The sequence below is a fragment of the Ursus arctos genome, unplaced genomic scaffold (assembly GCF_023065955.2).
Source record: "Ursus arctos isolate Adak ecotype North America unplaced genomic scaffold, UrsArc2.0 scaffold_32, whole genome shotgun sequence".
NCBI classification, from domain to species: Eukaryota; Metazoa; Chordata; class Mammalia; order Carnivora; family Ursidae; genus Ursus; species Ursus arctos.
In genome coordinates this window covers 4,420,333-4,432,405 of record NW_026623008.1, presented here as the reverse complement: position 1 = coordinate 4,432,405, position 12,073 = coordinate 4,420,333, and the positions used below count along the sequence as shown (strand labels likewise).

The 12,073-nt window shown below is 46.3% G+C and overlaps 1 protein-coding gene across 2 annotated transcripts in view; it reads left to right on the top strand.

The window, feature by feature from the left end:
• Window positions 1-2,019: 2,019 nt before the first annotated feature.
• DNAJC11 (DnaJ heat shock protein family (Hsp40) member C11) overlaps window positions 2,020-12,073 on the top strand; it is a 73,938-nt gene continuing 63,884 nt past the window's right edge. For both annotated transcript variants that reach the window (XM_026519941.4, XM_057305177.1), the window contains exon 1: window positions 2,020-2,135. In XM_026519941.4, the coding sequence (XP_026375726.2) occupies window positions 2,064-2,135 (72 nt within the window). In that variant the 5' untranslated portion in view covers window positions 2,020-2,063. The remainder of the gene's footprint in view (window positions 2,136-12,073) is intronic.

Below are 12,073 nucleotides of genomic sequence, written 5' to 3'. Positions count from 1 at the left end.
ATTATCTATACATATATATAACACACACGTAGATATAGCTATATAAATATATTATGTAAGTATGCTAGTCTTGGCTTTGCAGCTAAGTTACAAATTGCTTTGTGGTTTTACCCAATAAAGAGAAAACAAAAACGCAAGGCCGTGAGTTAATGTGGCTGAGTTTCGTCCGCTGCACCGGCAGGACTGCTGGTTGGATGGGTCCGGTAACTTATCAATTTGTACTGCTCCTGCTTTCCATTATTTTGACCATCAGAGATTAAGGTTTTTGGAGGGAGAAACAAAACAGCCAACCTCCGAAGTAAATTTCCTCTCAGGCCTGTGGTGTATCTAAGCTTATTTTCCATTTGTCACATTCACTCTCCAAGTAACCGTAATACAAAGTCTCGTGCGCCCGAAAGGGGACAAATACAGAGCATCCCTGAGTCACTATTTATTTTGTTTGAGTGGGTGATAAAAACCAGGTCATTCTCAATCATAGAAACACAGACCTGGGCCCTCAGAAACATATGTTGGGTTCTGTTTATATAATTCCTAGAGGCGGTGTTTTCCAAGGCAGAGGAAAGATGGCAAGGAACTTCTCTACCCAACTGAGCATTATGGCCCAATTAATGTCTACAAACCTAAGGAAAAAAGGAATGTCTCAACGTTGTAGTTTTTTCCCCCAGCCTCTCTGTAAGAAATTCTTAAAGACCAGCAAATGTCAGCAAGCAGCTTAGCCCTAATCACTGCTCTGCAAAGGAGAAAAAAGGAAAGACCATAAAAAATTGCTGCAATTGCAGACGGGATGTGAGTGTCTGTGAAAGCTATTGTGGAGAAGCCTCACACAGCTGAGGAAATAGCTCTTCCTTTACAGCCTGGGCTGAGGTCGGCTCCAGACTGACTCAACACCCCTCAATAACCTGTCTCAGCACACCTACTTGTCTCATGCCAAAAAATCCTAAGAGGGCTGAGCAACTTGGAAGGGACCATACACAGGCCCAGATGGTGAACATCTGGCCAAAAATTAGGAAGAGAAAGAAATCAACTTCTCAAATCCACAGACAGGTGTTTGGGGCTTCCCAGGAGACCTGCTCAGGAAGGGCAACCGGGATGGTTCTAAACTGATGGTTAGTTAAGGCTCAACAAACGTTCCTGAGAAATAATGAGGACCTGGTACAGGTCAGCATGAACCAGACAGGTGGCAAGAGCATGGAAGCTCTGCTGTCCACCTTCTCTTGATAATTGCATCATTTCGAAGACATTTAAATTATTTAGATGAATGTAACCGAGACATCTTTAATAATGCACCAAACAGCAGGCACCAGGTTGAAATCAATTAGACTCCACCGCTAAATTATAAGGTAGAAATTTATAAGAGGAGGGCTCTGGGATAGGGGCTGTAGGTATAGATGCCTGCCAGAGACAATTCTATTAGGAACCAAATGGGTATTGCCTTATCAGTTAAGCAGCAGAAAAAATGGCCAGGTGCTCCTAAATATAGGGCAATAATAAAAAATAAATTAAAATTTAAAAAAAAACGACCTTGAGGAGGCTCGTCCTCTGGGCAGGGCTCTGGATGACCAGGAGAAAAGACGAAGCACAATGGAGGCAGGAATAAATCCCATTCTTAAGGTTTCCTGTGCAAAGAGAAGTCAGCAAGCGCGGCCTCGAGAAGACTCTGGCCAGTGTGGACTCTGTGTGGGGGGCCTGGGCGGGGCTGTTTGAGACAGGATGCTCCCCGCACTGGGATCCAGCGTGGGGGACGAGGGCGGTGTCTTAGGGGACAGAGACGCCCAGGTGTGACCGCAGCCTCCCTGCCTGGTCCGGGTGGAGCCTCAGGAAACCGCCTGGGACGTAGGTCCGAGAGCCGCACGTGGCGGACCCTGGCCACGGCGTCCCGCCCTCGACCGCGCGGGGGCGCAGGGCGCAGGCGCGCTGCTGCGGTGCGCGGGGGCGGGGGCGCCCCTCCGGTCCGCCAGGGGCCGCTGTGGCGCAGCCGGGTTGGCCCGCGCTGTCGGCGCCGCGGCTCGCCGGTCCCTCTTGGGCACGGCCTTGCCGGTTTGGCGGGGTGAAAGGTTGCGAAGATGGCGACGGCCTTGAGCGAGGAGGAGCTGGACAATGAAGACTATTACTCGTTGCTGAACGTGCGCAGGGAGGTGAGGCTTGCGGCGGGACGTCGTCTGGGCGGAGGCCGTGCCGGGTGGTTCGGGAGGGCCGGGCTAGCGGCCACCGCTCCGTCCCCGCCACGGGCGGCCGGGACCCGGCTGGGAGGCCGCGTGACCCCGCCCGACATGCGCGACCGCCCGCCGACCGGGCGGTCCCACCGCCTCGACCCCGGCGCCGGGGGTGTCCCGGCCGGCCTCTACCCCTGCTCCCGGCGGCCGGGGCGCCGCGTCCTGGCAAGGCCAGAGGGCCCGGTACCCACAGGAGGGAAAGGGTCCCCAAGGTGGAGGCTATTAGAGTGGGGTTCCTGGTCCTCCAGGACCCGGTGCCTCGCCCGGCTCACAAACTTGCCTCGGCCTAGGAGCTGTGTCATCGCCCCCAGCCGGCAGAATGGGAAACTGAGTCTCAGGCACCAAGGTCAAGGCCACGAGGGAACTTTCCCACGGCGTCTGTCGGGTTCCCGAGTATTCCTGGGGACGTCCCGCTTTTGAAGTGAATCCAGGCCCGGAGGCACGTGTCTTGCGGCCTCCTCTCCCCTGAGCGGCTGTCCAGAAATTGAAGGAAGAGCCTCCCATACCTACAGCCTCAATTCAGAGGCCGCAGATTAGGAAGAAGCTGTAAAGCCAGGAAAGCAGCGGTGCCCCAAGCACGGCCTCAGCATGTGCGCCCCTCTCCACTCGCAAGTGTTTGCACCTTTTCCTCACCCAGTAAAAGACAGAGACTCATACTGTGTCTGGCATGTAGTAGGGGCCCAGTAAGTTTCCTTCCTTGTTGACTAGTCCAGTTGACATCAGCGTGAAGGGCAGGAAGGCTTCCAAGGTCAGGTCATAAGGTGGATCGTTTATCTCCAAGCTGCTGGGTTTGGTCTTCTCAGCCCTGCTAGAGAATCTTTAATTCCATCTTAGTTTTCCCAGTGATCACAATTAGCCAAGTTTGACTATGTTAGGTAAGGCAGGTCAAGTATGTGTTGTCCATAAGTGTTGGTGTGCATGGTTTCAGCGATAGCTAACATTTTTTGAGTACTACTTTGTGCAGGGCCACCATGCTGAGTGAACATTTCCTATGACCTTACCTTGTTTAATTCTCACCCCAGCCCCTAAGGTAAGTATTATGATAATCCTTGATTTATAGCTGAGAAAACTGAGGCCAAGAGAGGTTAAGTAACTTGCCCAAAGCAACACCAATGGAAAGGCAGGAACCTGAATTTAGCCCTCAGAAGTCTGACTGGAGCCTCAGCTCTTGACTTCTACACTCTGCTGCCTTTTTAGTCAGACTACAGAGCTGCCAGTTGTGGTACTGTGTCCTTGGGCACCCACATAAAAATCCCTCAAATATATTAGCCACCTCATGAAAATGTCCAATGAAATATCTGGGGGAGCTGCGAATCGTGTTAGGCTGCCATAGGCACCTGGAGGTTTTTGTAACTAATGAACAGTAAGGCTTTGGGTAAATCACTTCTTTGGCCTTCGGTTCCTTTCCCTTTGAATGAAGTGGTTTGACTAGTTACTAAGTTTTCTCCAGTTCTTAGAAGCAAAGCAGTAAATGAAACCACCTTTTCTGAAACCAACCTTTTTCTTTTTTTTTTTTCTTTCTTTCTTTTTTTTTTTTTTTTTTTTTAAGAGTTTATTTATGGGACACCTGGGTGGCTCATTCGGTTAAGTGCCTGTCTTCGGCTCAGGTCATGATTCCAGGGTCCTGCTCATGCTCTCTCCATCTCTCTCTCTCTCTCTCTCTTTCAGATAAATAAATAAATAAATATCTAAAAGATTTTATTTATTTGAGAGAGAGCACAAGTGGGGGGGTGGGGGCAGAGGGAGAGGGAGAAGCAGACTCCCCACTGATCGGGGAGCCTGCCCTGCCTGGGCTGGATCTTAGATCCCTGGGATCACAACCTGAGCCGAAAGCAGACACTTAGCTGACTGAGCCACCCAGGCGCCCTGGAAACCAGCCTTTCTTAGCACTCATTTATAGTCTGGGTTATCAGTAACTGAGCAACAATTTACCCATTTACCAGGCTTACTGAATCTTGGGCAGGTGCATATGATGAAAAAGATCTAGAATAATAGGCTTGGCCAGAGTCCTCGGTAAACGTTAGTCAAAGGTATACCTTGAAGCTGCTGGAATCTTAAGACTTGTCATTGTTATTGGACTGATGAGTGGAAGCCAAAGAAATATTCCTTTTAAAAAACGTTACTTTTCCTAATGAGTTACGTCACTTCTCATATCTATGGCTCTGAGTGAAATCCCTCTGAAACATGTTCTCTTGCTGAAGTCACTTTGCGTTCCCTTTGTCAACAAAGGGACAGTGTGAAATGTCAGGGTGTGCAGATCTTATCTTTCAAGATTCTACTGGAATCTTGAAAGCTCTCAAGGTGATCTTTGGACTTGATATTTACTAGGATTTTGGGGGGAGAGGGAGGAATCAGAAATCAACCTGAAGTTGAAATAACATGATTTAGTTGGAGAGTTAGAGGAAAAGTAGAAGTAATGTTAACTCTTTTATCTGTTGATGTATTTGCTGTCAGTCCTATAGCTATATGCCATTTGAGTTTACCTGTAGGAGGCATGATCCCCTTCCCGCCAGTATTTTAGAATACCTTCAAGAGAGTACCTTCGACCCTGTGTTCAGGAAGTTCAGAGACTTTCCCCTAGAAATCCCAAATGGAAGTAACCTGACACAAAACCAGGAAGTTCTATTTAAAATTTTAAAAATTACAAGCCTAAAGTATGGTTACCGTTGGAGTAATACAGAAATGTCAAAAATCAGCTTACAAATCTCTTTTTCCAGGTTTTAAACTTCAAAATATCCCCTCATATTGTATTTCAGAGAGTGAAGCAGACAGCGAGACAGGACCAAATGCTTCTCTAAACAAGACTTACGTGATCTTTAATGATTCCCTTTCTCCACTGTTCTGAATTTCCTGTTTACAGAGTAGAGCTATTGCTACACTGAGCCAAGGGAGTAAGTTCTCATTAACCGGGCACATTAAAACCAGATTGGCATCTCTGGTTTAGTGTAGTCAAGTGCATCATCAGGTGCCTAAAATCTAACTAATCTGAGATTTCTGAGATGATTTTCCAAAATTTATTTGGAGAAAGGATTCCTGACCAATCAGCGAATTTTTCTTGATTTTATACATTTTATAGACATTTTAATTGACACCTTCTAAACTGAATTTATGCCTAATTGACTCAAATTCCTACTTTATCAGTGTTGTATTACCATTAAAAGAAACTCTTTCATTTTTATGCATGACATTCAGCAGTGTTTATAACCCATTTTAAGATCTTTGGTCCCAATCAATTTAGCTTTAAAGGGGCCAGTCTTTTCAAGTTTTAAACACTTTTTAAAAAGCACAGTTAAGTAAAAGATAAACTTGATGTGAAAAGGTTTATTCCTTGCAGTCCATATATGGAGGTGAGTATTCTGGGATTTTCATCCTTCCATACCAGCCTTGAAACTAGAATTGCAAAATTGTCACCCACCAAGAAGAAGTTTCCCCAGAGTCCCTGCACTTTCATTCCTTCCCTGGGTTAGAGTGTGTTGGTCTTTGTACAATTTTTGGTTGTCTGGGTTTCTCTAGCTGGAGGTTACAGTCACAGAGTGAGACTAAACATTCAAATTTGGCCTGCAGATGCAGTGAGCTAGAGCAGTAGAGGAAGGTCTACTAACCACTGTCCAGATTGACCTAGGGGGACGTCACGCATCCCAGCAGCCAGGATGGCTTGGATGTCTTTAGAAGTTGAGTGTAGACGTATCAGCCAACCCAGGTGCACACTAAGTTTCCTAAAGCAGCGAGGTGCTCTGTATTTTTTCATCCATTGCCGATCTAACCTTGTGATGGGCAGGTAATTTAGTTCCAAGGAGAGATACCAAGATAGGTCTGAGAAGGTCATTCCTTCAGTGAGTTTCCCATCAACTACATTATGTTCAAAGTTCGGTGTTTATAACAATGACTCTGCTTAAAACGTGTGCATTCAGCAGCTAGTGTTAAGCCCTGGTTGTCCAAAAACCCAACTTAGGCAGGTGATCCCCTTCCCAAGGTGTCGGGTAAGTGCAGAGGCTGAGTAGCAGGGTCACTAGGAGCAGGAGTCACAGCCCACACTGCCCCTGGGCGACAAATCATTGAACCTCTTCAAGTCTCCACTTACGTGCTGCAGTACTTCTGAGTTACTGAGAGTGTGGGAGGCAACGCCGTACAGCTTTGCAGCCAGAATGTCCTGTGTCTGAATCTTTGGGGGGGCGGGGGGCGCCTTGGCTTGGGTTCATGCCCCTGGGCCAGTAGTTCACCCTTTCTGCTTCGTGTTTTCTCTGACTTTGAAATGTAGGGAACAGGCAGTAATGGATTAGGCACCTACTGTGAGCCGGGATGTTGTATATTGGAAGTATTGCAGTGTAACGGGGATATGTATACACTGCCTTGTACAGGTAGATGTTCGTTTAATATTTATTGTTATTTCTTTAATTTTGATAAAGCATTAGGGTTTACTTATTTTAAAAGGACATGTACATCGAAAACTTTGGTAAACCTGATCCTGGTTAAATTTGCTATCTGTCTGTTATATTAATTTAAAAAAAAATAGTGCCAGAATTTATGGTAAGCGTCAGGTTATGAATTCCTAAAGGTTTCTTTTCTCTTTCTGTTCAATATACTGAGTTTCTTATCTTCAAAAGACAGTTGTCTCTCTGAACTCTGCTTCCTGCAAAGTCATGAGTTTCGTTTAGAGGGCAGCGGGGAGGAGCTCCCACAAGGCGGAGCTAAGCTCGGGAGTAGCGGGGAAGGGGTAGTCCACGAGACAGTGTCTGGGGTAAAAGCCCAGTGGGACCCAAAGATATAACTCTTGTGAGCTGTCAGCTCCTAAGGGGTCAGGCAGGGAGGGCAGAACCTCCCTGATCAGAGGCCTGAGCGACAAGACAGAGCACTGGGGTCAAGAGGGTGCTCAGGTGGAGTTCAGAGAGGCTACCCGTGGTCTTGCCTCTGGGTGGGGAGGGAGTTCTTAGGATACGCAGTTAGTTCCAGATATCATCTTGTAATATGATTAGCAAACACCATGAGGTTAAATTTTAAAATGTGTTTTCTTTAATGAACCATGAGCTAGTTATTATTATGAGCTACTATTATTCTTTCTGCTTTGGGCATTTTAAACAATTGCTTCTTGAAATTTTAATGCTCTAGTTCTACATTATCTACCAAAATACCTCTTTTTTTTTTTTTTTTTTTTTTGCTTAAAGAGAATTCAATTGAAAACTTTAATATTTGCTGTGAGTTCAGTAGTAAACAATGGATGAGGAAAATACGAGACACAAGAGCAATGTGTTTTGCTTGGCTGTGGAATTTTAGTGTTTATTTTTATTAAACTTTCATTTTGATTTTATTTATACCCTACCTTGTTCAAGAAAGAATTTAAGACAACTTACAGGGATGAATGAGTAAAACAGCATAAAAGTTTAAAAGGGGGCGCCAGGAGGGGAAAAGACCGTTGGGAACACTGCTGCTTTTTACCACCATTGTGGCCCACACTTGATAAAGCTCCCATTCCCTTGAAGGAGCTTGGAGCCCCCTCCAAGTTCATATCCTGGTAGCTAGGTCCTGTCTGGCTCTTGGACTGTTGGAACCACTTGTGCATGCAGCGAGTGCAGTGTCACCTCCCCAGTTTTCAGGAGCCAGAACATTCTTCAGTAGTAAAATGCCAGCAGACATCAACCACGAGAAGTCTGCATGAGTGGGCAGGATATAACAGATGGACACAGACGAGAGAAAGTATAAGGTCAGGCTTTTCGGAAAAAATAAGCCAAGCTCTTTATGTGAAGATAGGATCTGAACCATCACTTCTGACCCAGAAAGGAACTGGAGCTCATTTTCCTAAGATGCTGGCCTTTTATTGACTGTTGTGTCTCAAGGGCACCAAATACACATATGGACATGACCATGAAGAGAAATGAAAACCAAATTGTACGATGGTCAGAAAATCTCTCCACAGCCCTTGGAATGACCTCTGATCAGGAATCAGACTTTCTGCTCCTGGTTCCTTTGTTCTCACAGTCTGTCTTCAGCAGAAATGGGCATGGAGGACAGGATTCCCCCTGCCCCATAAATCTTGACAGTGACCGGGGCCTGCCTTTTTCTTTGTTAGTATGTAGACTTCTGTCATTACTGATTGCCTAATCTTTTTTTGAATTTATATTGCCATCTTGGGGGTAATGAGTTCTGTAAATTGTAAGTTTTTTCCTTCTATGTAAGACAACTGACTTAGGTTACTTCTAGTTGTAGAAACCTGGAATTGTTTGATCAACCTCCTATTTAGTTTTTCTGACTTATTCATGATTTGATTGTTTCTCTGCCCATCTTCTCAAAGCAGAGTCTAAAATGGCTGTAGGGGCGGCTGGGTGGCTCAGTCGGTGAAGCGTCTGCCTTTGGCCCAGGTCATGATCTCAGGGTCCTGGGATCAAGCCCCATGTTGGGCTCAGCGGGAAGTCTGCTTGTCCCTCTCCCCTGCTGCTCCCCCCCCCCAACTCGTGCTCTCTCTGTCTTTCAAATAAATAATTTTTTTTTTAAATAATAAAATGGCTGTAGGAGGTTGACTTTTCAAAATCACGTGACATGTGGCCTGTCCACCTGACCCCTGCACTCCACAAAGCTGTGGCGGTGCTCGGGGGTTTTCGAGGACAGCTGAACCCACTAGCCCAGCACCTTCCATGGGAAGCACCTGTGCACCTTCGTGGGTGATCATTTGGAAAGGCAGAGATGGTGGTGAGCTTTGAAAGGGGTCGGCAGCTTAAGGAGCGAAGCCCTTGAAGTCAGGTCTGCGTTTGATTTCCTAGTAGCCTGATCGGGGAGGGGGCAAGCCACTTAACCTCTCTGGGTCCGTCTCTTCATCCATAAAATCCAGACAATAATTTCACTGTCCTAGGGCTTTGGGGAAAATTAAGCAAGAATGCACGTAAGTGCTCAGCATAGTAATGGACATGTTATTATGTAAAGTAAATGCCAGTATATTTTTATTAGTATCATGAGCATAAAAGTTAATAAGGAATGCTCTTATTGATCTGTCAGTTTTTCACACAGTTTGGATGAGCCCGCCGTGTGATAAATGTTTAGTGAACACCTGCTCCCTCTCTGCAGCTTTTCACTCCGTGAACCGAGCTTTGGTCTGAGCCAGGCCGCACGGGCACTTAATCTCCAGCCAGCTTTTGGGTCAGGGGGCCATAGTCTGGAAAGTTCCTTCTCCCTCTCAGACCAGACTTTTAGTCTTTCTGATCCTCACTATTTTCCGTTGTAAAATGGAGGTTCCAGTGCCAACCACAAGGTGTTTGGGAGTGTTAAAGCCTCAAATGGAGAAATACCGGCTGAAGCGTTTTGTGCGGGTGCGGCTGTGCCGCCACGGGCAGCCTTTGTCCCCACGGCTTTGGCTTCCGTGACGATCTCTTTGTGCTCCTTCTCCATCCTCCCAATTCCCCCAGGTTTGGGCCCCTTGAGCTTGGCTCTTTTTAAAATCTCTTGCTTTTCCTGCATCTCCTCTTGCCTTCTGGGCATTGTACTTAGGTGTTCAAGTTCACCTTTCCCCCCAAAGCCTGATGCTTCCAGTTTCTCCCCAATGCACGCATCCGAGCCAGAACCCCATGTGTGCTCTTTGGTTTGTTTTCTCCATATGGTACTGTGCCGCTTTGTCCCACAGACCAGACCCACCCAGTTCACGAAGCCTCCTCTTGACCCCAGCCAGCTGTGATGCTTTGTTTCCGCTTCAACTCCTGGGCCACCCACCAGCCCTCCGAACCTCAACTCTACATTTCTGCTGTAGTTTTCTCTAGGTCTCTCTGGTCTTGATTTTTGTCGGTTGTAGTCAAGCTGTACCAAAGTAATATTAACAGACAGTACTAATCACATTATTTCCCTGGTTATTGGGTAGGGATCAAAGTCCTGGCTCCATTTTAAAGCCCCTTATTAATGAGCTGTTTTACGTGTTTTCTGCCTACCTTGTGGTGACGTTCTGCTTTCCTCCACTGCAAAGTAAGTATCACGTGATCAGGAACTATCGCTGTCTGATTCACCATTATATCCCTTACTACCGGGCCAATGTTTACTGAATAAATGAGCAGGTGAATGGATGTCCAAGTTAATTTCTGGCCAGTGTCCTACTTAGACTCCTTTGCTCTTGTGTCAGTTTGGTCAGTGTTCTGTCTCCAACACTGGCCTGTTTCTCAGGATGTTCTCTTCCCCTGAAATGCCCCGGCCCGTCTTGGATACCAAAGCAAATCAAAATCCACCTTTTGCATTCTCATTTAGATCCCTCCACCTTCGTGGCGTTTTCGTTCAATTCTGACTGCCCTGAACTTATTTCTCCACCATTAGTATTAGCGTTTCTGTCTTATGTTTTTAGTTCAGTCCACGTGTATAGTTCAGTCCACGTGTATGGGTTTTTTAGGGGAAACCTACATACTCACACCTAGTTTGTAATCTCCTTAATATTTTATTTCTGTTGTACCTCCTTCAGTACTTAGAACAGGGCAGGCATTCGGTAAATGTACTGACTAGAATTAAGTATCTGCTAACATCATACCCACCTTTTTACTTTCAGGTAGCTTTTCACTTTGTGGAATACCTGTGTTGAAGATCACATTGCAATTTTGGCAACAAATCATTCTAGGGGAGTTTATTGGTAGGAGTTTATCAGTTGTCCTTTGGTAAATCTAAATTTTCACTTGTGAAAATTGTTCAAAGTCAGATACAAAAGGAAGAGAGCAAATTCAAATGCAAGCCTTTATGCTCACTCGCGGGGTAAGCCAAGGTGTGCGGAGACTGGGTACCGCGCTGGAAGAGAGGAGGGCTTGCCCTGCTGGCCTTGTCCTTTGTCATCTGGCAGGCATTCTGTTCCTCTTCTGTTTCTTTATTGCGGTGGGAGGAGGGTGCTTGTTTATCACCTGTTGTAGTAACATCAGTAATATGAGTAAAAGTAAGTACGTTTCACATGGTTGAGATTGTTTTAGGAGTTTTTCTTTCGTCGGAGCTGAATGTTCAGGATAGGCTGCTTAGGTTTGTCTCACTTGAAATCGTGTTCTACTGGAGATGCTCCTCACAGCGAGGGGTCAGGCAGAGCAAGTTAGCACCGTCTGCACCGTGCTCGAGGTGGAGGGTTAGTCCGCCTACATCGTTGGGGTCTTGCTGTTTGCACATCAACCCCAGCTTATTTCCAGACCCTCCAAAGATGTTCACACGAAAATGGAAATTGTAGAAGGCCATGTTGAGCAGGGAAAATGGCATTCGAAGATGGCAGGGCTGTGTGTGAGAGAGGTTTCATTGTGTGAGGCTTCAGACTATAGTGGGAACCTTTCCAGAATGAAGTAGGAAATGTTTCCAAGTCCAGTTTAGTGCCTGATGAGTGCGTGCCTTGGTCTCCACAAGTGACACCACGGAATCTGTAACACCCCCCCCTCATGAAACAGCTCTTACTCAGCACAAAGGACCCGTGCTGTCTTGGTGTTAATTAGCTCTGAAATCTGCTTTTTCCTTTAAATCGTATGAGCACCAAGTATCATAAAAAGTTACAGGTTTTATTAGCTGATGCAGTTTATTTCAATCAGATTGTCATGGAACATACGGACAGTAATGAGCCTTCAATTGTGGTAATTAGCAGACTTCCCAAAATCCAATAGAACGTAGTTTGTGGAACCTTCCTGACATACAGCAGTGTAGAGGCAGCCTGGAAGTTGGAGCTGGCAAGTATGGGCTTCAGCAACAACAGACCTAGTGGCTTTCCAATTCCTAAGATGGCTGTAAGTATGAGGTGTGAGTTGCTGCTTGCGTGCTCTGTTAGTTCTAAGTGCTGTGCACCAAACGTTGCTGGTTCTTTGCTTGTCTGGCCCGTGGTAGGACTGCACTTCCTGGTCCCGCAGGGGTTGAGTGAGGCCCTGTGACTAGTTCTAGCCAACGAT